General features: G+C 41.1%; 1 protein-coding gene across 1 annotated transcript in view; it reads right to left on the reverse strand.

The window, feature by feature from the left end:
- LOC143027647 (inter-alpha-trypsin inhibitor heavy chain H4-like) overlaps window positions 1–27451 on the reverse strand; it is a 191203-nt gene that overhangs the window by 21020 nt on the left and 142732 nt on the right. Inside the window, exons 14-15 of the mRNA XM_076189048.1 lie at window positions 26059–26229; window positions 23340–23423 (exon numbers count right to left, since the gene is read on the reverse strand). Coding sequence (XP_076045163.1) covers window positions 23340–23423; window positions 26059–26229 — 255 coding nt within the window. The remainder of the gene's footprint in view (window positions 1–23339; window positions 23424–26058; window positions 26230–27451) is intronic.

Below are 27451 nucleotides of genomic sequence, written 5' to 3' on the forward strand. Positions count from 1 at the left end.
CTTGCTATGATCAATAAAAGTGGCATTTACATATTTGGACGAAGAAATGATTAAAAAAATATTAGTCACATTGATAAGGCCTAGACTAGAATATGTGGTGACATTGTGGTCACCCAGTACCAAAAAGAATATAAAGAAAATAGAAAGAATCCAGAGAGCAGCCACAAAAATGGCCCCAGTACTTTCAAACTTGTCATATGAAGAGAGACTGGCTAAATTGGAGTTACCGACTCTGGAGCAAAGAAGAGAGAGAGGCGACCTACTGACCATCTATAGAATCATGAAGGGCACAGAAATACTCGATAGAGGGGACTTGTTAAACTGGGACAAGAGAAACACAAGACGACATGAAACTCAAAAAACATAGTTATAGAAGAGATCTGAAGAAATTTTTCCACATAGAGTGGTGGACTCTTGGAACAAACTAGACGAAAAAATAGTGTGTGCAAAAACCATTCATGAATTTAAGAGCAAACTAGACACTGCAAGATACAAAGGCAGGACACCACGAGCATAGCTCCCCTTCCCATAAAATACAACTAGGTACATACTTCTTTGAAGAGGGATTTAGACTCACTTCAGATGGCTATATTGAGATGCTTTCCACTGTTGTCAAGGGCTGGGTGGAGAGGGTGGCTGCGAGAAGACAGTATGTGTGGCAGCAGGACTCAGATCTGTGTCACACCTCCAGGAAAACCCAGAAGTGACTGTCTGAGAACTTCTACAACTTCACAAGTCCTAACACGTGGCCCCCCAACTTGGCTGATTGCAACCCCATGGACTATTATGTGTTGGGCACAGTTGAAAAAGACACCAATCGTACTGTCTGCAACACCAAAGATGAGCTGATTGCCAGGATCAAACTGGTGTTCAGGTGTCTCTCAAAGGACACTGTGAAGGCCATGTACTGTAGGTTCAGATCCCACCTGGAGGCCATGGTGGAGGCACAGGGTGGTGGCTTTGAGTGAGTTGTAATTGGCAAAAAATTCTCTAAGAGATGCACTTTAAATTTTGAGAATACATCAATTTTTGGCCAAGATATGATGTTTTTCTTTCCTTTCCAAAAAAGTGTAAAATTTATTATGAACATCCTATATATACATATACATATATATATATATATATATATATATCCAGTACCAAAAAGAATATAAGGAAAACTGAGAGAATCCAGAAAGCAACTACAAAGATGGCCCCAACACTTTCAAAACTCATGAAGAGAGATTGTCAAAACTAGAATTAGTGACTGGAACAAAGAAAAGAAAGAGGTGACTTGTTGACTATCTACAGAATCATGAAAGGTATGGAAGTCCTTGATAGTGAAGACTTACTAAACTGGGATAAGAGAAATACATGGAGACATGCAAAGGCTCAAAAAGGACAGTTATAGTAGAGATCTGAAAAAGAAAAAAATTCCCCACAGAGTGTGGATGTATGGAACAAACTAGATGAAATAATAGTATATGCAAAAACCATACACAAATTTAAGAGCAATTTAGGCACTGCAAGATACAGAGACAGGACACCAAAAGTGTAGCTCCCCTTCCCGTAAGAAACAACTAGGTAAATATATATACAGTGGTACCTCTACTTACGAAAGGCTCTACATACAAAATTTTCAGGTTATGAAACACTTCTTCGGAAAAATATTGCCTCTTGTTACGAAAGAAATTTCAGGATACGAAAGGCGAAAATTTCAAAATACGCGCTGCTACTCACAGCTCCCAGAGTCCACCGAACGTAAACATACTTGTGGCATCCTGTATCTTGGTTTGAAAGTGGCACGTCCGAGCTGCTCTGCCATTGGCTATTGCCCAGCATCTTCTTGGCATCCCATTGGCTAGGAGGGACTTCTGTTTTCCCGTCGGCCCACGAGGATCACCGAAGCCTCAGTCTCACACTAGCGAAATTCAGTAAAGCACGAAGTGTTCGGACAGTTTTTCGTCAGCTTTTGTTAGTGTTTATTGCAACTTTACGTGTGTATATTAACTTTTATTCACTATGGGCCCCAAGAAAGTGATGGAGAAAAGTGGTGAGAAGAAGAAGTTGTTTTGTCCATACAAACAAAGCAAGGATAATAGAAAAGTACGAAAAAGGGATGCGTTTGGTTGATCTCGCCAAAAGAATATGGCCGTAATCCATCTACGATCGGCACGATATTAAAACAAAAGGAAGCCCTAAAAGCTACGACTCCTTCCAAAGGCCTCTCCATCATTTTGAAGAGGAGGTCGGCAGTGAATAATGAGATGGAGAGGTTGTTACTCGTGTGGATAAAGGAGAGAGAGATAGCTGGAGACACAGTGACCGAGACCATAATTTGCGAAAAGGCGACCGCCATCTTTAATGACCTCGTAAAGATGGATGCAGGCGAGGGAACTTCGGCGCAAGAACCACATCAGGAGTTTAAGGCATCGCGTGGGTGGTTCGAGAAGTTAAAAAGGAGGACTGGAATCCACTCTGTTGTTCGGCATGGCGAAGCATCTAGCGCCGACCAGAAAGCGGCTGACGAACTTGTGCGAAAATTTGAACAATTGGTTGATCGATGAAGGCTACGTTGCACAGCAAGTTTTTAATTGTGACGAGACTGGCCTTTTTTGGAAAAAGATGCCTCGCCGTACCCTCATCACAGTAGAAGAGAAAAAAAATGCCAGGCCACAAGCCCATGAAAGACCGCCTTACACTTGCCCTTTGTGCCAATGCCAGTGGGGATTGTAAAATCAAGCCCCTGCTGGTGTACCACTCCGAAAATCCCAGAGCATTTAAGGCCCACAAAATATTAAAAGAAAAACTTCAGGTGCTATGGAGGGCCAATGCCAAGGCCTGGGTTACCAGACAATTTTTTGTTGAGCGGGTCAATTTGGTTTTTGGCCCTGCTGTTAAGAGGTACCTAGAGGAGAACAATCTCCCCATCAAGTGCCTCATTCTCGATAATGCACCTGCCCACCCGCCCGGCCTCGAAGATGATATCCTGGAGGAGTTCTCATTTATTAAGGTGCTGTACCTCCCACCTAACACCACCTCTATCCTCCAGCCCATGGACCAACAAGTCATTTCGAACTTCAAGAAACTCTACACGAAACACTTGTACAAGAGGTGTTTCGACATCACTGAAAACACCCAGCTTACCCTTCGTGAGTTTTGGAAGCAGCACTTCGATATTGTTGTTTGCCTCAAGATAATCGTCATGGCTTGGCAGGAGGTGACCAGACGTACCCTTAACGCGGCTTGGAGAAAGCTGTGGCCCGATGCTGTTGCCCTACGAGATTTTGAGGGGTTCGAGGTGGAGTTGGAGGGTAAAGTTGAGCCTGAAGTTGACGAAATTGTTTCGCTGGGAAAGTGCATGGGGCTTGAGGTGAATGACGAGGACATCGACGAGTTGATTCAGGAGCACCACGAGGAGCTTTCGATGGAGGAGCTGAGGGAGTTGGAGGCGATGCAACACACGGCAGTGCAGGAGGAGTTCAGTAAAGATGAAGAGGAGGAAGCCATTATTCCGACAGCCCGAATAAAAGACATTTTAGGAAAATTCTATGAAGTTTCAGAATTTGTTGAAAAGAATCACCCAGAAAAAGTGTTCACTAGTCAGGCTATCGCTCACTATGATGATGTTCGCCTTGCACATATTCAAAAGATTGTTAAAAGCCGACAAAAGCAAACGACCTTGGATTGGTTCTTTACAAAACGTCAGGCAAAAACCACTGCTGAGAGTGAACCTGAACCGAAGAAGGCGAAAGGTGACAACGATAGCAGTTAAAACAAGAGAGAGAGAGAGAAAAAAAAAATTATTCTTTACATTATGTACAACTCTCATTTTTATGTTTATTGTGCAGTAATTTAATTCTAACATGTATTTGTTACAGGTTTTGATGTTTTTTTGTAATTTATAAAATATTTATGTTCGATTTTTAAGGGGCTTGGAACCGATTTGGGCATTTATAGGGTAAAAAGTGTTTCTACTTACGAAATTTTCATGTTACGAAACGATTTCCAGAATGAATTAATTTCGTAAGTAGAGGTACCACTGTACATGGGAAATGAAATGGGTGTGAGTGATTTCTATGCCTTTTTCTTTTTGGCTACCCCCCATGTAAGGGGGAAAAAACCTTTGGTATATGTATGTATGTATGTACTGCATGATGAATTGGTCACGGTAAAAATGTACACTTGATTTCCTTCCTTACCCAATTACACAATTTGATGATTGACAGACAATAATACCCCATTCATAGACATTTAATCCAGCTCAAGAAACCCTAGTCACAGCATACAGAGCATGTAGAGGGGGTTTTGATTACAATCCTGCCCAAAGTACCGTGTAATTTTGTGCAACCTAAGTGGAATAGCAGCTCGGTGAAGTGATAATAATAGACCTCCAGCAGTGGGTTTGGAAACTCGATATATCTCACTCGAACAATAGATAAGTGAGGTTAAAAAATCAACTTTTTTATTGGGATCAAAACAGCATGGTATGCCTCCCATGTTCAGATGTTCATGAATGGTCATCATCTGAGTTCATTTTCTGAGACCCCCCCCCTCATCAACATGTTGAGTCCCTCCTCAACCCCCAACAAAAAATCCTAGCAGAGCTCCCATCAGGGCGGTGCCCCTGGACCCCACCAAGGACCCTAGGCCGGCCCCTTTGACCCCATGGTGGACCTTGGACTACGCCTTTCACATTGCTGCTAACGTGGAAATTATAGTACCATAAGCCACCCCAAAAATTTGCTCAGCCCCCTCTTAGCCTCCCCAACTAAAAATTCCTGGCACCGCTGCTGTTGCTAACAGGTAAGCTTTAGCGCTTATTACATTTTACAATACCAGAAACCAATCACTAATGCAAATACAGGATACATATTTCAGCCAATCTGTTTTATTTAGAAAAATATTGCTTCTGTTCATAATTAGAAAAGTAATGTTCTTGTTCATAATCATAAGATTATAATTTTGAGCCTATGACATTTTAGTGAATAATTGAAGGCAGGTTTGTCTGTATTGCTAGATATTTAGAATACTGTAGTTCCTTGATTTTAGTTCTACTTTCACTGCTTACACACACACTTTCATTGAACTTATTAAGATCAATGAAAGTGGCCTTTGACTACATGGATGAAGAAATAGTAAAGAAAATAGTGGTTGCACTAATAAGACCTAAACTAGAGTATGCTGCAACACTATGGGCACCTCACAAAAAAAAAAAAAAAAAAAAAAAAAAAAATAAGAAAATTAGAAAGAATTCAAAGAGCAGTGACAAAAATGGCACCTACACTATCAAATTTGACATACGAACAAAGATTGGAGAAATTACATCTATCAACACTGGAACAGAGAAGAGAAAGAGGTGATTTGTTGACCATTTACAGAATTATGAAAGGGATGGAAATTTTTGATAGAGATGACTTACTAAAATGGGACAGAAGAGAAACAAGAGGACACAAAAAGAAACTAAAGAAGGACAGTTACAGAAGAGATTTGAAAAAGAATAGCTTCCCACATAGAGTGATTGATGTCTGGAACAAACTAAATGGAGAAACAGTGAGTGCCAAAACTATACAAGATTTTAAGAATAAAGTGGATGCAGAGAGATACGAAAATGGGTCACTACGAGCGTAGCTCTCGTCCCGTAAAATACAACTAGGTACAACTAGGTAGATACATACATGTATGGATTTGAAAAACACATTAATAGATGCGAGATACAAAGACGGGACACCATGAGCATAGCTGCCCTTCCCGCAAAATACAACTAGGTAAATAGGCCTATTCTGTATAATATCTATGTTCATACATGCATTCTTAGGCCCATGTGTGAAATGTGCCAAAAAGTATATTGAGTAAATACATAGGATTTTGGTGAATGAAAACTTTTGGAGGGTATGGCAAAGCTTTTCTGGGGTGTTGTACATACTATACATACATGCAAACACGTACAAGATGTATAAACCCTCACACATATATATGTATGGAAGTAGTCTACATCCGTGCTTTTTTCTATCATATCTAAATGCACATGTTAGGCTTATATGAAAATATCATGCCTAGAATTGTATTATCTTTCACCTATTATATATATATATATATATATATATATATATATGTATATATACATATGTATATACATATATATATATATATATATATGTACACATATATATGTGTATACCACTAGGTAAATACAGCTTAAAAGATTTGAATTTTATTTTCAGAGCCCCATTATGGCAAGTGAATCTAATGTCAAACTGAAAAGTGTAGTTTGGAAATTTTTCAAGATTTCTGATAATGACCAAAGTAAGTCAGGATGTATTTACCTAGTTGAATTTTACGGGAAAGGGAGCTATGCTTGTGATGTTCCACCTTTGTATCTCGCAGTGCTCTTAAATTCATGAATAGTTTTTGCACACACTATTTTTTCATTCAGTTTGTTCCAAGTGTCCACCACTCTATGTGGAAAACTGTTCTTCTTCAGATCTCTTCTATAAATATGTTTTTTGAGTTTCTTTCCATGTCCTATTTTGTTTCTCTTGTCCCAGTTTAACAAGTCCTCTCTATTGCGTATTTCTGTGCCCTTCATGATTCTATAGATGGTCAGTAGGTCGCATCTCTCTCTTATTTGCTCCAGAATCAGTAACTTTAATTTAGCCAGTCTCTCTTCATATAACAAGTTTGAAAGTGCAGGAGCCATTTTTATGATTGCTCTCTGGATTCTTTCTATTTTCTTTATATTCTTTTTGGTACTGGGTGACCACAATGTCGCTGCATATTCTAGTCTAGGCCTTATCAGTGTGACTAATATTTTTTTAATCATTTCTTCATCCAAATATGTAAATGCCACTTTTATTGATCTTAGCAAGTTATAGGATTCTCCAACAATTTTGTTTATTTGTTTATCATAGGACAAGTTGTTTGAGATAATTACTCCCAAATCTTTTTCAGATCCCACTTTCTTTACCTCCTTAGTTCCAATTTTATATTGTCCTGATATTCTATTTTTACTTTTTCCAAACTCCATTATGCTACACTTCTTAATATTGAAGTCCACTTCCCATTTCTGACTCCACTTCCAAACCTTATTCAGGTCTTCCTGTAGTGATTTGCAATCCGTTTCAGTTTTTACTTTCCTTAACAATTTAGCATTGTCTGCAAAGAAGCTCCTGTAACATTGCACATCATCATCCATGTCATTCATATAAATAGCAAACATTATTGGAGCTAATATAGATCTTTGCGGAACTCCACAAATCACCTCCTTCCAACCTGAATATGATTCTCTGAGTACTACTCTCATCTTTCTACTAATCAGGAAGTCCTCCATCCATTTTAGTAGATTTCCTTGTATCCCTCCTTTATGTTCTATTTTTTTTTTTTTTTTTTTTTTTTTGTGTGTGGTACCTTGTCAAAAACTTTTCATAAGTCCAAGAAAGCACAATCAGCCCATCCATCCCTTTCTTGCACTATATCTATTAGTCTTGAGTTAAAACATATTAAGTTTGTGGGGCATGATCTTCCTTGTCTGAACCCAAATTGTCTTGGGTTTATTATATTATTTTCTTCCTGGTGTATTACCTATCTATTCTTGATCATTTTTTCACAAATTCTGGCTACAGTGCTTGTTAGTGAGACTGGTCTATAGTTAGTTGGTTCTTCCTTGTTTCCTCCTTTATATATTGGTACAATGTTAGCATTTTTCCAGTCTTTTGGTATTTTCCTTCTTTAAGTGAGCAACTTATTATGTTATGTATTTTGTCCATTAGTTCTTAGTTGCATTCTTTTAGAATCCATTTTGCAATTCCGTCTGGGCCATATGATTTCCTGACATCAAGGTTTGATGAATGTTCCATTATTTCTTTTTGTGTTATTATGCATAGAGGGTTTAGGAAGAAATGTCAATGTAATAGTACTGGGAGACCTTAATGCTAGGGTGGGAAATGGTCCAATCGATGGAGTGGTTGGGAAGTGTGGAGTTCCAGGAAAGAATCGTAGTGGAGAGTTGATGGTGGAAATGTGTCTAGAAAGAGAGTTGATGATAGCAAATACAGTGTTTCGGAAGAAAGTCAAGCATAAGTACACATGGGAGAGGGTGGTGGAGGGAAGGGTGGTAAATAGAGCGCTAAAGGATTATGTAGTGGTAAATAGGATTATGATAGGAAGAGTTAAGGATGTACATGTGCTAATGGGAGAGGGTGGGGGAATATCAGATCATTTTTTGGTGGAAGGTAAGCTGAGAGTGGAGGATAGATGGAGAAAGAGGAAAGGGACAAAAGGTAGGGAGGTTCTTAGAGTGAACTCCTTGAATGAAAAGGAAAAGGAGAAGGAGTACGAAAAGAAGCTGAAGGAGGAGTGGGAGGGAGTAAAGGATGGAGCAGAGATGGGTGTGGAGGAGGAATGGGGATGGTTCAAGGAGGGAGTCTTAAAGTGTGCAAGGATGGTGTGTGGAACAAGAAGGACAGGGGGAAATAGAAGAAAGGGTAGTGAATGGTGGGATGAGGAAACAAAGAAGGTTGTAGAAGAGAAGAAGCGAGCATTCACAGATTGGTTACAAAAGAGGACGGGGGAGTCATATGAGACGTACAAAAAAAAGAAAAGAGAAGTAAAGCAAAAGGTAAAGGAGGCAAAGAGGAGAGCAGATGTGAAATGGGGTAGGAGTATGACAGAAAATTTTGAAAGTAATAAAAAGATGTTTTGGAAAGAAATTAAGAGAGGAAGAGGAGGCGAATCAAGTAGGGAAGAAAAGGTAAAAGGTACAGATGGAGAGATGATAATGGAAGAGATGGCAGTAAGGGGAAGATGGGCAGAATATTTTAGGGAGTTGCTAATTGTGAAGGAGGATAGGGAAGGAAAGATAGCTGCAGTGGGAAATGCGAAGAAAATGAGAGTGATGAGTGAGGAGAATGGAGGAGAAATAAGGAAGGATGAGGTGAAGGCAGTTGTTAAGATGATGAAAGCAGGTAAGGCACCTGGTATGGATGGATGCCATACAGAATGTCTGAAAAAGGGAGGTTCAGTGATGGTGGACTGGTTGGTGAGGTTATTTAATGTTTGCTGGAGAGAGGGTAGAGTACCGGAGGACTGGAGAAGTGCCTGTATAGTTCCTCTTTACAAGGGAAAAGGGGACAAATGTGAATGTAGTAGTTTCAGAGGGATTAGCCTGTTAAGTGTAGTAGGGAAGGCTTATGGGAGGATCTTAATTGAGAGGATTAGGAGAGGAACAGAAGGAGTAATTGGTGAGGAACAGTGTGGATTTAGGACAGGTAGAGGTTGTGTAGATCAGATCTTTGTGGTAAGACAGATATGTGAGAAAGCTATAGGAAAGGGGAAGGATGTTTTTTGGGCTTTTATGGATCTGGAAAAGGCTTATGATAGGGTAGACAGAAAGGCACTATGGGAGGTTATGCAGATTTATGAGATAGGAGGAAAGCTTTTGGGAGCTGTCAAGAGTTTTTATGAGAGTAGTAGAGCTTGTGTCAGGATTAGAAATGGAGAGAGTGAGTGGTTTGAAGTAAAGGTGGGACTTCATCAAGGATGCGTTATGTCGCCCTGGCTGTTCAACTTATACATGGATGGGGTGGTGCGAGAGGTGAATGCTAGGATAGTGGGTCAGGGATTGGAGATGGTTAAAGAAAATGGAGAAAAGTGGGAGGTGAGCCAGCTGTTGTTTGCGGACGACACTGCGCTTGTGGCAGGGTCAGAGGAGGGATTGAGGAAGCTGGTGGCAGAGTTTGGGAGAGTATGTGATAGAAGAAAGCTAAAGATAAATGTGGGTAAAAGTAAGGTGATGAGATGTACAAGGGGTGAAAGTGGCAGTAGACTGGAAGTGAACATTAAGGGAGAGCGACTGGAGAAAGTGGATAGTTTTAGATACTTGGGTGCAAGTGTAGCAGGAAAAGGTGGAGGTAGAATGTAGATTGAGAGAAGCGAGTAAATGCCTTGGTGGATTAAAGAGTGTAATGAGGAATAGACATTTGGGAATGGATGCGAAGAGGAGACTGTATGAAGGAGTGATTGTGCCAACAGCACTGTATGGGGCAGAAACGTGGAACATAAGAGAAGAAGAGAGAAGGAGTTTGAATGTGTTTGAGATGAGGTGTCTGAGAAGTATGGCGGGGGTTACTAGGCTGGATAGAGTGAGAAATGAGGAGGTGAGAAGGAGAACAGGGGTGAAAAAGGATTTGGGAGATAGGGTTGATGAAAGAATATTAGGATGGTTTGGACACATGGAAAGAATGAGTGAAGAAAGACTAGTAAAAGAGGTATGGAAGGCAGATGTGGAGGGAGTGAACATGAGGGGACGTCCTAGGATGAGGTGGATGGATGGGGTGAAGGGGGCTTTGGGGAAGAGGGGAATGTCTGTTGAGGAAGGAAGGGAGAGGACGGAAGACAGAGGTGAGTGGAGAATGGTTGTATATGGATGATGTTGTGATTGCAGGAGGAGGAATGGGCGGGGGGGGTGGGGTAGTATGTGTGAGTAAATTTTGACGCAGCCCGAAGGGATTTCTCCCCGTCCTCTCCTTATATGCAAGGGGGGACGGAGAGGGGGGGGTCGCCGATTAAATGAAGCGGCCTTGCTGTGGATGTACTGTGTCTTGCGACACTGCTTCTGACCCAGGGCGGTGGGCAGGGTGCAGGGATGACCCGTCATCCAGGAGGTGCTCAGATGAGAGGGAGGGTGGGAGGGGTGTGGAGTGTATTTAGGGATGAAATGGGTGGGAGTGTTTTTATGCCTTTCCCTTTTTGGCTACCTCCCTTGGAAGGGGGAAAAAGCCTTGGTATATGTATGTATGTGTTATTATCTCGCTCATGTAGGGAGATTGCACTTCATTTCCTTCGTCCCAATATTGTGTCTTCTCTCTATTGAAAAGAGACGAAGTGATTATTCATGACTTCGACCATTTCTAGATCTTCTGTGTATTCTATATTTCCTTGGCGTAGTTTCACCATTTTCTGTTTATTTCTAAGTTTACTTTTCACATATCTATAGAATAGTTTGGGCTGCTTTTTGCATTTTTCTATAATGTCTTTTTCATAGTTCCTTTTTTCCTCTCTTTGCCTTTTACATACTCATTTCTATAGTTTTTATATATCTTCTGTTGAACCAGCATTTAATGTACACTCTCTAGCTTCTGTCTTGGTATGTGCCTATTCAACTGTGTGATATGCAAATAGCTAGAGGGACAAGAGTTGGCTCCTTTCCTACATTAAAAATGTTGAAACACTTAAGTATAAAGCATGGCACAGAATTCCAAGAAGAAAAGAAAAAAGAAGACAAAAGGAAAGAAGAAACAAAAAGAACACTGAATATCAACAGTTCAGCTATGATTAAATGGACAAAAATTGTCAGCCCTTCTGAGCAACATAAAATTTGCAATATATATGATAGCAGAGCCCAGATAATTTATAAATACATTGGAAAAAATGATTCCAATTGACCTACAACCTTTTTCTGCTGTAGAAGACCTTGGCTTCCCAAGACTGTTGAACCATATAAGCCCAAATTACCAAATTCCCTCTCAAAAGTATATTAAAGAAAATATTGTACAAGATACATACAGGTATGTGAAGGTTAGAAATAAGATACAGGAGGAAATCAACACTACTACTTATTTATCACTAACTAGTGATGGCTGGACTGCTAGTTCAGCAAATGTTTCATTTTTAAGTGTAACATCTTACTAGATCACCAATAATTTTGAACAAACAAGAGCAATTCTAAGAATTTGTCCATTAGAAGTATCACATACTGCAGGAAATATAAGTGAATGTATCAGACAGTACAACAATTTAATATTTCTCATAATAAAATTCATCTCCTCATAAGAGATAATGCAGCTAATATAGCAGCAGCAGCTGTAAAAGCTGATTATGAGTCATTACCTTGTTTTCTACATGCCTTGCAGTTATCCATTAATGATGCCATATTTACACAAAAGTATGTGAAGGATATTCTATCTATTTGAAAACAAATAGTTGGGCATTTCAATCACTCACCAGCAGCTTTTGCAAAGTACGACAAATACCAGAAGAGATTTAATTTACCAGATCATAGATCTATTCTGGATATCCATACAAGATCGAACAGTCATTATTACATGATGTCCAGAGTATTTGAACAAAAAAGTGCTCTTATAAAAAAAATATTACAGTGATCATGCAAAACAACACTGCTTCGAATCCAACCAATGGAAGATTTTAGAGAGGATGCTAAAAGTACTTAAGCAGTTTGTTGATTGTACAAATTTATGAAGTAATAAAGAAGCAACTGTCTCTCTTATCATACCACAGATTATAGTCATTTCTCACTTTTTTGACATGGGAGAAGAAAAGGGAGTTTGATGGGCTGTGTTCAACACTGACAGCATGGAAAGCCTCTTTCAATGCTAGATTTTGCAGTTACCTAATGGACAAGAACTTAATACTGGCAACATATTTTGATCCAAGATTCAAGACCACTTTCTTAGAAAGTAACTACCAAGGAATGCCTAATGAAGAGGCTATTGCAGTTTGGTTCACCAAAGAAAGTCTAGATATCTGTACTATAACTGAAGGAAATTTTGACACCTCTCCTGAAATACCACAAGGTGTAGACTCATCTGATGTGTCTGAAGAGAAAAGTGATGATGAAAGTGACTTTACCTTCATCTTTGAAAAATGCTTCTCTAAATTAAAGAAACAGGAAAAAAAAAAAAAAAAAAGCTAACGCCTTACAAAGGACATGATAATGCAAGTAGCGACACTAGGAACAAAATAATTTTAATAGAACATGAAAAGTCCAAATATATTTCTTTGAAGAACATAGAAAATTATGAGAATCCTTTGTAGTGGTGGGGATTCAATAAAAGTTAATTTCCAATCATGGCACTTTTTGCCAGGAAATATTTATCTGCACCTCCCTCTTCTGTTGAGAGTGAAAGATTATTTAGTGTTGGAGGGACTATTTCCTAGCCAAAAAGAAATCGAATGAAAGGTGAAACTGGTGAGATGCTAATATTCTTACATTACAATTTAAGAATATTAGGGCTTGAATATGTATAAGTATCTTCAAGGAATTTACTTAATTGTTTGTTCTAATATTTTACCCTTTTCATTTCATTTTATAAGATTTTTTGTTCTTTTTTGCTATAACAAAACCATTTATGTTCCTTATGAATACATAATTAATAAAAGTACTTTGTCCAAAAAGTAATTGTTTCTTAAACCAGCTTCAGAGTCTGACAATAATCATGAATTTATTGTAGGTATTGGAATCAGAATTTTAATGAGGTATCAGGACTCTTATCGGAATCGTTATAAAATTTTGTATTGTTCCGTCACTAATATATATATACATATATATATATATATATATATATATATATATATATATATATATACATGTGTGTGTGAAAAAAATTACCTATTGGTTTCACCATATTGCTGAAACTGTCATGTGCACAGTTCTATACAAGGGTTTTTGTAATTTTTTCATGAATTAAAGGATGGCTATAATTTAAGGATTATGTACATATATGTGCCGTTACAAGAGGTAACGGGGCTTTTTTATACGTCCGTGTATCCCCATGTTTACATATTTTTTGTCGTAAGGCTCGTTTCCCCTCGGAAGAGGTTTTCAATTTTGTTTTTTGTTATGCTTTAATTTTAAGTATATTTCGAGCAGAGGCCTTTTCTGCTCGAAAATCCTACCTTATAAGTTGTCTGCAAGCTGTGCTGCAAGATAACTTCTCATTATTTGTACAATGTTCACTTTAAGAATTAGATTTAAGAAGGTGTGTAAGAACCGGTTGTTGTGGTGTGATGTCATGTCACACCTCCAGCCAGTGTGGTTTGGAACGCCTTCAGTTGTATACCCGCTCCCTTCGCGGCCTACTCAGTGAGTATTTGAGCCGAATTTAATTTTAGATCTGGTATATCGTTTCTTGTATGTCATAACGAATTTAGCCTTAAGCTGCTCGTATTTCATGTTCAGATTATTTGTAATTCTGTATAAAAGCTGTTAGTAACGAGCGTCGCTCTGGATTGTTTTACAGTTTTTTCATCTACTACTTCTACTCTTCCTCCCAATTACTGTTTGCTGCCATAGTTTCAATGGCAGCACCTGTTGTGTGAAGATGAGAAAGTCGTGTTTTCTATTGCCAATAAACGTTAGCCACGAGCACTCCGTGGATCTTTATCCCTTCCGCGTTGTTTACGTTACGTAACGCAGAGAAGAGGGCACTCGTTACGCTAACCCCCTATGCGTAGCAGAGTAATCTGTTACGCCAAAATGAAAAAATGATGTCCATTGGCGCTCCCTGCCAAGAAAATCGCTTTCGTGAAGAGGTGAATGAAAAGAGCCGCTGCGAAGGAGTTATTAGGTAGCCATGCAGTATGCCAAGTCCATCTTGAGGATTTGGCCAGACCACGCCCTGCACGCCGTTGCCACGTCTAGATTCCCCTCGTCGTCACCACATGAACTTGATGTGCCACATTCCTGGCATAAGTTGCGTGTGTATACTTAAGTGTAGTGGCGCAAGGTTAAGTGTAGTGGCGCAAGTTAAGTGTAGTGGCGCCAAGTTAAGTGTAGTGGCGCTAAAGTGTAGTGATCTTGTGTCGTCTTAGTGATCGTATCGGCGCGCGAGTGTGATGTGGCAACAACGTATGGTTGCCAAGTCCCAACCGTGTTTACATAACAAACCTCGTCGCAGTTAAGCATGTGTTTTTCCTTTGAAGGCAAGCTACCTTGCCTAAAATCCTGTCATATGTTAATATGAGCATGCGACTAATGTGCATTTTTAGATTGAACCAAATGTAGGGTTTAATCTGTTGTTGTCTACCTCAATAGTCGTATAGTTAGGAGTGTGGTAACGTACTCCGTGGTTTTCGATTAAGTTCGAGTTTTTCCTTGTCTTCTTTATCATATTACTGTCTTGCCTCTCACTGTTTCTCTCGCTTGGCAATATGTCTTCCAACCACAGTATAGATGAAGGACCCGTCTCTGGTAGGGTCAGAGCCCTCACGGCTGAAGGGCAAGAGGTTTTTCAGAGAGCGTCTGATCAGCATGAAGAGAGGGTAAAGGCGAGTAGAGAAGGAGTACAAGCCTTATTGGAAGAACCGAATCATAGTCCTTGGTTGTATAAGGCCCACGCTGTGTACCAGGATACTGTAAAAAGGTATCTGGAATTCTTAATGCGTGAACGTACTTCAGAAAGTCTGGCTCGTGCTGAATCAGTGAAGCACGAAGACAGGGATTTTCAGGCATCTTATCGTCAGGTAATCAGTAATTATGCTTCCTCTTCCTCAGTTGAAGTCACGGAAGAGGAACACCGCACTGAACCGTTTTTACAAGATGACCCGAAGTCCAGTCAAGTTCCTTTATCCCTCGTCGACCACTCTGAGTTTTGTATGCCCCCTTCCATGAAGGGCAGTTCAAGAAGGTCAGTTAGGTCAGGTCGTTCCAGTAGCACCAGTGTTAGTGTTGCAAGGAAGCAACGAGCCAAGGTGGAGACCGCTCGTATCAGAGTCAAGTTTGCCGAACAGGAGGGTCAGCTTATGAAAGAGAAGGCTGACAAGGAAGCTCAAAGGTCAAGAGAAGAGGCTGAATTGCAGGCCAAGTTCAAAGTTATGACACAGCAAAAGGAGTTGGAAGAAGCTGAAGCCGAACTTAGGCACTTAGGAGCCGACGATGATTGGGAAACGTGCAGTGACTGGGACCAATTAAAAGATACAGTTGCTACCCGCACCCATCTATATGTGGAACAACAGGGTGGTATAGTTGATGTTTCCGCTAGTCGGAAGGATCCGGTAGGCTTGAACCCTGAAAGCCCTGTCTTCAAGCCCTGTTCTGATTTCAGAGTTAATTCACAGCCTGCTAACAATGTTCCATTCAGTTTTGAACCTCGTATCGAAAAAGTAAAGGTGAGGTCTGTGCAACCTGCGCAGCAACCTGTTGCTAACCATGTTTCTTATGCGTCGCCACCTGTAGTAAAACCTCCTCGGAGTGCATCTCCTAGATTGGGGACAACCTCCAATTCTGCCGATTTGAGCAAGTTCTTCTTGCGGAAGGATTTACTTCTTAGCAGGCTGTCTACGTTTGATGATACTGCGGAAGACTATGCTGTTTGGAAAGAGAGTTTCAAGGAAGTCGTGCAAGAGTTAGGCACCTCATGTAAGGAGGAAATAGACCTGTTAGTTAAGTACCTAGGTCCTGAGTCTAAAGAATGGGCCCGTACAACCAGAAACTCAAATGCCAAGAATCCAAACCTGGCGTGCAGTAGAATTTGGGAGCGCTTGGATGACAGGTTTGCTGCCCCTTCGATCATTGAGACTTCAATTAAAAAGAAGCTCGCCAACTTCTCTAGGATTTCACCTAGAGACACCTTAAGGTTATACGACCTGTGTGACATTCTGTACCAGATAGAAGCCTTGAAGGCTAACCCTGTATACAGTACACTGTTTGCATATTATGACGCCTCGTCAGGCATCAATCCCATTGTCGCAAAACTTCCACCCTGTATACAGAAAGCGTGGACTGGCAGAGCCATGAACTACAAGACTGCTCACGGTGTGCCGTACCCACCTTTCTCCTTCTTCATTGAGTTTGTGAAGGAGATGGCAAGGGTCGAGAATGATCCATGTTTCTCTTATCAAAGCCTTGGAGCCGATGGTTTTGTGAAACCAGAGAAGCCACCTCCCTCTAAGTTTCCTCAAGTGCGTGTGAAGAAGACTGACACCATGTTGTCCAGTGGCAGTAAGTCGACCACGGGCGCTGACAGGTCTGTTGGCGCCGCTAGTCCTACCGAGCAAAGAAAGGCAGAAAAGGGAGATTTTTGCGTCTACCATGATGCCTACGTACACCATTTGGATTTCTGCAGGGCTTTTCGCACCATGTCTGTGAGCGAGAGGAAGGTTTTCTTAAACGATAAAGGAGTGTGCAACAGATGTTGCAAAGGTAACCATCCTCCTTCCAGCTGCAAAGAGAGAACCTTCTGCAAACTCTGTAAGGCCCATACTCATGTGACCGCCTTGCATCACGATGAACCCAGGTCGAAGAGGAGTTTGACTCAAGCGGTTACACAGCATGGAAGGGAGGTTGCTCAAGATAAAACACCTCGCTCCCCTGTAGTCAATCAAGTGCCGCTTCCAAATGTTCTTACCCCCATAGTAAAGACTCAGGGAGGGGAGGATGCCGCGGTCAATTCCAAATGTACCTTGATATGCAGTAACCCCACCTCCATGAGTAAGTCCTGCGCCAAGACCTTCTTGGTAAAGGTCTATCCTGAAAGTAAGCCAGAGCTCGGAGTGTGGTGTTATGCCATCCTAGACGATCAGTGCAATTGCTCTTTAGCAAGGCCTGAGTTTTTCGATTTGTTTGACAAGCTGAGCAAACGGGTTTCATATCGTCTAGCTACCTGTGCAGGTGTAACGGGCGCTTCTGGGCGCACCACCAAAAATTACACCATCGTGTCTTGGCATAACTCACAAGAGGTACATATCCCTCAGTTAGTGGAATGCGACAGCATTCCCAATGTAAGAGAAGAGATACCCACCCCCGCCATAGCTCGTGGTTATCCCCATCTGTCCGACCTGGCCGAATGTATTCCACCTCTGGTCCCTGAAGCTGAGATTCTACTCATCATTGGTCGAGATGTGCCTTCAGCTCATTACATTTTTGACCAGAGAATTGGACCTGTCAATGCCCCTCTAGCTCAACAGACCAGTCTGGGTTGGGCGATCATTGGGGAAGTGTGTCTCGATGGCACTTGTAGGCCTTCTGTCATTAGCAGTTTCAAAACATCCTTTGTACATGATAGACGTCCCTCTATAGTCGCACCATGTGGTAACCAGATTCATGTTTCTGAAGTAAAGGATGATTTGTTCAAGGTAACCAAAGATGATGACAAGGCTGCCCTGTCGATTGAAGACAGGAAGTTCTTAGATGTTATGAACTCAGAGTTCCGCAAGGACCAAAGTGGTCATTGGGTCGCGCCACTGCCTTTCCGTCCTAATGTTGTAGCCACCAGTAATAATAGAGACTTTGTGTGGCACCGCACACTGTCTCTCCATCATAGCCTCAGCACAAAGCCTGAAAAACGTCAGCATATGATGGCCTTCATGCAAAAGATGTTAGACCGTGGGCATGCTGAGGTTGCACCACCATTGAAGTCTGATCAGAAGTGCTGGTATCTTCCCTTGTTTGGGGTGTACCACCCTAAGAAGCCTGACAAGATCAGAGTTGTGTTCGAATCTTCTGCCAAATCCAGAGAGTTCTCCCTAAATGATATGCTGATGTCAGGTCCTGATATGACAAACAGTATTCTCGGGATTCTTCTACGTTTCCGTCAGGAAGCTGTAGCAGTGGCAGCTGATGTAGAACAGATGTTCTACAATTTCAAAGTGAAGACTGAGCAAAGAGATTACCTCAGATTCTTCTGGTACAAGGATAATGACCCTGATAAAAGGTTGATTGAGTATAGGATGACTGTTCACGTTTTTGGGAACACGCCATCTCCCGCCATTGCCACCTATGGCTTGCGTAAGTCTGTAGAAAATACCTCTCCTGAAGTTCGCTATTTCATAGAGAACAATTTCTACGTGGATGATGGGTTAGCATCTCTGCCAGATGCGGAGACTGCTTACAAGTTAATCCAAGACTCTAAGTCAGCACTCCAAGAAGGAGGACGCCTGCGCTTGCACAAGATCACTTCCAACAGTAAGGAAGTGCTGGAAAAGTTTGCCACCAGTGAGCTGGCTGATAACCTTCAGGAGCTGAACCTAACTTCTGACTCTATGCCTATGCAGTCTAGCCTGGGCCTCTTATGGGACATCCAAAGAGACGTTTTCGTCTATAAGTTCATGGATTCAGACAAGCCTTCGACAAAAAGAGGGATACTGTCTGTTGTAAATAGTCTGTTTGACCCCATGGGATTCTTAGCTCCAGTAATAATAGTGGGAAAACTACTCCTAAGAGAGATAACCAATCTAAAGTGTGGTTGGGATGAACCCATACCAGCTAAGATCCATACCAAATAGTCCAGATGGCTAACGTCCTTAAGGAACCTCAAGGACATAAGCATCAATCATCAGTTTGCTAGTATTTCTTTGTCTCAAGCTCACAGGATAGAGCTTCATACCTTTTCAGACGCTTCCAGAGTAGCAGTAAGAGCTGTATCATATCTTAAAGTTTTCAGTGATACCAAAAGCTACCAGGTGTGCTTTGTGAGGGGACAAGCTAAAGTAGCTCCCAACCATGGTCATACTATTCCCAGGTTAGAGTTGTGTGCTGCAGTGATGGCAGTTAATCTTAGTAACTCTATCTCAGATTGTTTAGACAAAACCTTAGACGCAAGGCATTTCTATTCTGACAGCATGATTGTCTTGGGCTATATTCATAATGAGAGGCGTAGATTTCATGTCTACGTGAGTAACAGAGTAGACCACATTAGGTCGTCCACCGAACCTAACCAATGGCATTATGTACCTACAGATTGTAATCCAGCAGACCTGGCTACCCGCGGTCTTGAAATAACCGACCTAAATCAGAGTGATTGGTTGTCAGGTCCCTCAAGCTTATTTGAGGATGTTGTATCCACCAGTGGAAGTTTTCCTCTCGTAAGCCCTGAGACAGATAAAGAAGTAAAGGTATCAGACTACACAGTTGAGTCTGAACCCCTTGTTAGTGCAAACAAGAGCAATGTAGAGCCTGCAATTGCGTCATTAGCTCAGAGGTTCTCTAATTTCTCCTGTTGGAGGAGACTTGTAAGAGCGGTAGGTCTCCTTAAGCATATAGCCCATTCTTTCAAACAAGGTAACAAGTGTTGTTCAGGTTGGCATATGTGCAACAAACATAAGTCACCCGATCAACTAGAAGATGCAGCTGATCTCATTGTTCAGACATACCAAAAGGATTATTTCTCGTCTGCCATGACTAAATTGCAAGGTGAAGTTTGTTTACCTCCGTCCAGTCCCATTGCATCTCTGTCTCCTTATTTAGACCAGAAGGGCCTACTTCGTGTAGGAGGCAGGTTGAGTCAAGGCGGTGATGTACTTGGTATGCTTGCAAGGCCTATTATTATTCCAAAGGAATCCCACTTAGGCTTGTTGTTGATCCGTCACTACCATGAGACAGTGCACCACCAAGGGAGAGTGATTACAGAAGGATCCGTCCGTACAGGTGGTTTCTGGATTTTGGGAGGGAAACGTACCATTTCTAAGGTCATTTCCAAATGCGTCACCTGTAAAAGGGTAAGAGGTAGGGTATGTGTTCAGAAGATGGGAGACTTACTCCCAATCCACCATTTTCCTATGTAGGAGTTTACCTCTTTGGCCCCTGGCATATAAAGACGCGGCGCACTAGAAGTTCCTTCCTCGAAAGTAAAAGATGGGGTGTTCTGTTCACCTGTCTTGTTTCCAGAGCTATCCACATAGAGACTGTAGAAGAATTGAGTACTTCTTCCTTCATTAATGCCTTAAAGAGATTCATCTGTATTCGTGGCCCAGTTAAACTGATGCGTTCTGACAGAGGCACGAACTTTGTAGGTGCTGTCAAAGCACTGAACTTGCTTGCCATTACCGATGAAGGTGGTGATGTCAATAATTTCTTGTCAAGTCAAGGTTGCACTTGGTTGTTTAACCCTCCTCATGCTTCTCACATGGGTGGAGCATGGGAGCGTATGGTGGGGATAGTCCGCAACATCATGAATGTGATACTGACTAACCATCACCCCAAGGCATTAACACATGAGGTGTTAGTAACCTTCTTTGCAGAAGTATGTAAGATCGTGAATTCCAGACCTTTAGTTCCTGTTTCCTCGGACCCTAGTAGTCCTTTCATTTTGTCTCCGTCCATCCTTCTCACTCAAAAAACTGATATTCCTGTAACTCTTCCTGAAGAGATAGATATTAAGGCAGTATACAAATCTCAATAGAAGCATGTGCATCACCTTGCTGAGGAATTCTGGAAGAGATGGAAGAAAGAGTATCTTTCCTCTTTGCAACCCAGAAGAAAGTGGGTCAATTCCTCTCCAAATGTAAAGGTGGATGATGTACATACATATACCAAGGCTTTTTCCCCCTTCCAAGGGAGGTAGCCAAAAAGGGAAAGGCACAAAAACACTCCCACCCATTTCATCCCTAAATACACTCCACACCCCTCCCACCCTTCCTCTCATCTGAGCACCTCCTGGATGACGGGTCATCCCTGCACCCTGCCCACCGCCCTGGGTCAGAAGCAGTGTCGCAAGACACAGTACATCCACAGCGAGGCCGCTTCATTTAATCGGCGACCCCCCCTCTCCGTCCCCCTTTGCATATAAGGCGAGGACGGGGAGAAATCCCTTCGGGCTGCGTCAAAATTTACTCACACATACTACCCCACCCCCCACTTCCCCGCCCATTCCTCCTCATGCAGTCACAACATCATCCATATACAACCATTCTTCACTCACCTCTGTCTTCCGTCCTCTCCCTTCCTTCCTCAACAGACATTCCCCTCTTCCCCAAAGCCCCCTTCACCCCATCCATCCACCTCATCCTAGGACGTCCCCTCATGTTCACTCCCTCCACATCTGCCTTCCATACCTCTTTTACTAGTCTTTCTTCACTCATTCTTTCCATGTGTCCAAACCATCCTAATATTCTTTCATCAACCCTATCTCCCAAATCCTTTTTCACCCCTGTTCTCCTCCTCACCTCCTCATTTCTCACTCTATCTAGCCTAGTAACCCCCACCATACTTCTCAGACACCTCATCTCAAACACATTCAAACTCCTTCTCTCTTCTTCTCTTATGTTCCACGTTTCTGCCCCATACAGTGCTGTTGGCACAATCACTCCTTCATACAGTCTCCTCTTCGCATCCATTCCCAAATGTCTATTCCTCATTACACTCTTTAAACCACCAAGGCATTTACTCGCTTCTCTCAATCTACATTCTACCTCCACCTTCACTCCACCTTTTCCTGCTACACTTGCACCCAAGTATCTAAAACTATCCACTTTCTCCAGTCGCTCTCCCTTAATGTTCACTTCCAGTCTACTGCCACTTTCACCCCTTGTACATCTCATCACCTTACTTTTACCCACATTTATCTTTAGCTTTCTTCTATCACATACTCTCCCAAACTCTGCCACCAGCTTCCTCAATCCCTCCTCTGACCCTGCCACAAGCGCAGTGTCGTCCGCAAACAACAGCTGGCTCACCTCCCACTTTTCTCCATTTTGATGTAGTGTTGGTAAAAAATCAAGAGTGTCCCCAAGGACAGTGGCCCTTGGGTATTGTAAACAAAGTATTCCCTAGCAAGGATGATTTAGTCAGGAAGGTCCAAGTAAGAGTTGTGGTAAACAACAAAGCCCATGAATATGTAAGACCCATTTCTGAGCTTGTGTTGCTAGGTCAATAGATTTGGTAATTTTTCCCCCTAGAAAATTAGGAAGGGAGTGTGCCGTTACAAGAGGTAACGGGGCTTTTTTATACGTCCGTGTATCCCCATGTTTACATATTTTTTGTCATAAGGCTCGTTTCCCCTCGGAAGAGGTTTTCAATTTTGTTTTTTGTTATGCTTTAATTTTAAGTATATTTCGAGCAGAGGCCTTTTCTGCTCGAAAATCCTACCTTGTAAGTTGTCTGCAAGCTGTGCTGCAAGATAACATCTCATTATTTGTACAATGTTCACTTTAAGAATTAGATTTAAGAAGGTGTGTAAGAACCGGTTGTTGTGGTGTGATGTCATGTCACACCTCCAGCCTGTGTGGTTTGGAACGCCTTCAGTTGTATACCCGCTCCCTTCGCGGCCTACTCAGTGAGTATTTGAGCCGAATTTAGTTTTAGATCTGGTATATCGTTTCTTGTATGTCATAACGAATTTAGCCTTAAGCTGCTCGTATTTCATGTTCAGATTATTTGTAATTCTGTATAAAAGCTGTTAGTAACGAGCGTCGCTCTGGATTGTTTTACAGTTTTTTCATCTACTACTTCTACTCTTCCTCCCAATTACTGTTTGCTGCCATAGTTTCAATGGCAGCACCTGTTGTGTGAAGATGAGAAAGTCGTGTTTTCTATTGCCAATAAACGTTAGCGACGAGCACTCCGTGGATCTTTACCCCTTCCGCGTTGTTTACGTTACGTAACGCAGAGAAGAGGGCACTCGTTACGCTAACCCCCTATGCGTAGCAGAGTAATCTGTTACGCCAAAATATATAAAGAAAAGAAAAAATTACTATTTTGAATCTTATGAATAATATAGTGACAACAAGGGATGCTGTAGTTCCACAGTGCCTATACACAAGTCACCACTAAATATAATATATAAAGGAAAGGTATAGGTTACTGGAAACCTTTTAACAATAATAGTATGTAATATAGGATAGAGCAGTACCTTCAAGGCAATCTCGATAGCTCTTGCCTTTAGTCTTTCCTTCTTTTCCATGTCTGATTCCACATCCATCATGTCCAGTATGTCCTGTAGGTATAATTGCACAATGTTGGTATACACTACATTTATGTAATTATTTACATCATTGTAATATATAAGAAAGCGATACATTTGCATGTGTAATTATTTAGTTGTACATACTTAACTTCCCTTGTATAGTGGAACTATACATTCACTCCTGCAAGCCACTGGTAAAATTCCTTTAGACACATATTAAACAATCTCACCAGTTATTTCACTATAACTACTCCACCCTTCATAAGACATTCCATATGACAACCATCTAACACAGGTGCCTTACCAACTTTCATCTTTTTCAATCCTCTTTGTATCTCTTTTGATATAACTTTATCTTTAGCCTCTCCCTTTATTTTCTTCTGATATCTCCTCCTGCCACAGTCAAAGCCTCCCTATCCTTCTCTACATTCAACAACTCCTTGGAATACCCCAACCATTTTTCACTTACTGTCTCCAGATTCACTATTATGAGTATATGCCTATCTGTACCCTTTACCCTCTCCTCTCTACCAAATTCTCCTCCCCTCCCTCTTTTAGTGTCCTTCCAAAACATCTTTTTATTTTTTTATAAATTCTCTGTCAAACATCTAGCCCACCTCACCTGTGGGAGATCATTTGTCAAACCTTTTATGCTTTTACTTGAGAGTGAATGATGTGCTTCAAGAGTGAGTGGGGTGGGTGGATTGTGTGTACCTAGTTTAGAGAATGCCTTCAACAAATTCCCTCACAATCAACTACTATGTTAACTGGAACATACTGAAACAAAATTCCTAGGTTAGGAAAAAATCCTAGGCTAGGAACTTTTGCTTTAGACACGCCCCAGTTTTATATCCAACGAAGATAGATATTTTAAGTTAAGTATTCCTGCAGGTAATAGGCAGGGGACAGGGATGATGCTTCATCCACAAGAAGCTAAGATAAAAGGGAAATGATTGATATGTGGGAGTGAGATAGGTGGAAGTGGGTGCATGCCTCGGTTGGCAACCTCCCTTGTAAGAGGGAAGAAGGCTATTGGTACCTACAAGTGGTGGGATTAAAATTTTTTAACAACAGGTTCTCTCACTAGGCCAGTAGCATGCATATATCACTTAGGCTGTATTATAGCCTGTGTAAGCCAGTTTTTAATAATCAGTTTGTAGAGCTCATAAAATTCCAAGAACAGGTTTCTATGAACCGGTAAGAACTGGCTGAATCCCACCACTGGTACCTATGTAGGTAGACAGATTTGTCTGTGGGGTTCATATCAGGGGGTTTTGGTGAAGTATTGAATTTGATTGTCTATCTTGAGGAGATTGTTTTGTGATCTGGATGAGATGTGCTTTTGTGAGGATGTACTACAGGTGGGAGGTTGTGGAATATGTTTGAATAGTATGCTGCTGGTGTTTTATTTTCTGCCATGTTCAGCTGGTTGTACTTGCTTAGCTTTGAAAATGGTGAAAAATGGTAAAGCACCTGGTTTGGATGTGGAGTGATAAAGAGAGGTGTGATTATAGTGGATTGACTAGTGAGGTTGTTTAATGTGTGTCTATGGAAGGGGAGGGTGCCAGAGGACTGGAGGAGTGCTTGTTCAGTTATGCTTTACAAAGGAAAGGGGGACAATTTTGAATGTAGCAGTTTAAGAGGGATTTATTGAGTGTAGGTGGAAAGGCATATGGGAGGGTTTTCATTGAGAGGATTAAGAAAGCAACAGAGGGAGTAATTGGTGAGGAGCAGTGTGGGATAAGAAAAGGTAAAGAGTGCATGGATCAAAATTTTGTAGCAAGGCAGATCTGTGAGAAATTTTTGGCAAAAGGTAAGGATATTTTTTGTGTTTTAATTGATTTGGAGAAGGCTTATGACAGTGTAGACAGGAAGGCATTGTGGGAAATATTGCAGATATATGGGATTGGGGAAGCCGTTAAAGGCAGTCAAGAATTTTTATGTTGTCAAGCCTGCGTTAGGATTGGAAATGATGAGAATGAGTGGTTTGAGGTGAAGGTGGGGCTGCATCAAGGCTGTGTCAAGTTGCTATGGCTGTTCAATGTATACATGGACATGGTGATATGGGAGGTGAATGCGAGAGTGATGCACAAGGGATTGAAGATGTTAAGAGAGAGTGGAAGAAAGTGAGAGGTGAGCCAGATGCTTGTGCATGATACTGCAGTTGTGGTGAGGTCAAAGGAGTGTCTAAGATAGTGATGGGGTTTGGGAAGGTATGTGATAAGAGGAAGTAGGATGTAAATGTGGGTAAAAGTAAGGTGATGAGATGTAAAAGGGGAGAGGGTGGCAGTTAGTCGAAGGTAAGTCTTCAAGGAGAAGGGTTGGAGGAAGTGGACTGTTTTAAATATCTAGTCACATGTAGCAGGAAATGGACGAGTAGGGGTTGGAGGTAAACTTTTGAGTGAGGGGAGCATGTTAATGTCTTGGAAGATTGGAAAGTACAATGAGAAATAGATACCTGGTAAGGGAAGCAAAGAGACCATATGAAGGGATTATTGTGCCTACCATCACTTTATGAGACAGAGTTGAAATTTAACAGAGGTAGAAAGGAGAAATCTAAAAGTGTTTGAGATGAAGTGTGAAAAGTATGTTGATGTTGAGCAGATACACCAAATATGATAAACCAAATTCAAGAGGTTAATTAAACAGGTCTTAAGAACATCACCTGGACAGTCATATAAGCCCACATCCGCTCAATATTATTCTCCCTCTCTGGATCCCAGGGTAGAATCTGATTTCTTGTAACTTCAAGTTGTAATTCTCCATCCCGTCCTAGGGCACTAACTATAGGTGATACCCACACTGCACCAGGATCCTTCATTCCTGCCATCACAACCTGATAGGAAAAACGAATGCTTAAATACAAACATCAAAAATACCCTTTCCCATTTACAAGGGGGTGGCATGCCAAGGCACGCACCCACCTTTCACCTGTGTCACACACATACAACAACTATTTGTTGTCCTTTTAGCTTAACTTCTTTGGATGAAGAATCATCCCTGTCCCTAACCCACTGCCCAGGCCAGAGGTAAGGCAGCAAGACACAACAGCACCACAGCAGAGGTCAAAAGTTAAAGTTGGTTTACCTTTATTGATGCATTACATTGTGACCCTCCCTCCTCATCCCCAGACACAAACTATCCAATAAGATTATCTGGAAAGATATTCATAACAAAGACATGAAGATATTAACCAACTTCAAAGTGGAAGAGAAATGGGATATCTTGATGGATAATTATAATGAAGGAGTGAATAGGCATGTACCAAGACAGAAGTTAGAGTATACATTAAATGCTGGTTCAACAGAAGATGCAGTGAGGCAAAAGATAGAGGAGACAGAGCTTGGAAAAGATGGAAAAAAGATTAAAAAAAAAAAAAAAAAAAAAAAAATAAAAAAAAAAAAAAAAAAAAAAAAAAAAAAAAAAAAAGGAAAATGGCAAAATATATATAAACTATAGAAATGAATATGTAAAAGCATGAACAGAGGAAAAAAGGAACTATGAAAAAGCCATTATAGAAAAATGCGAAGAGCAACTCAAATTATTCTATAGATATGTGAATGGCAAACTTGAAAATAAACAGGAAATGGTGAAACTACACCAAGGAAATATAGAATACACAGAAGATCTAGAAATGGCCGAAGTTATGAATAATTACTTCAAGTCTGTTTTTACTAGAGAGAAGGCACAATATTGGGACAAAGGAAATGAAGTGCGATCTCCCTCCATAAGCGAGATAATAATAACACAAAATGAAATAATAAAACATTCATGTCAGGAAATCGCATGACCCGGATGGATTTGCAAATGGGATTCTATAAGAATGCAAAGAAGAACTAATGGACAAAATACATAACATAATAAGTTGCTCACTTAAAGAAGGAAAAATACCAAAAGACTGGAAAAATGCTAACATTGTACCAATATATAAAGGAGGAAACAAGGAAGAACCAACTAACTATAGATCAGTCTCACTAACAAGCTCTGTAGCCAAAATTTGTGAGAAAATGATCAAGAATAGATGGGTAAAACACCTGGAAGAAAATAATATAATAAAC

Source organism: Oratosquilla oratoria, chromosome 1, assembly GCF_046742065.1.
Source record: "Oratosquilla oratoria isolate Oo_2021 chromosome 1, ASM4674206v1, whole genome shotgun sequence".
Taxonomy (NCBI): Eukaryota; Metazoa; Arthropoda; class Malacostraca; order Stomatopoda; family Squillidae; genus Oratosquilla; species Oratosquilla oratoria.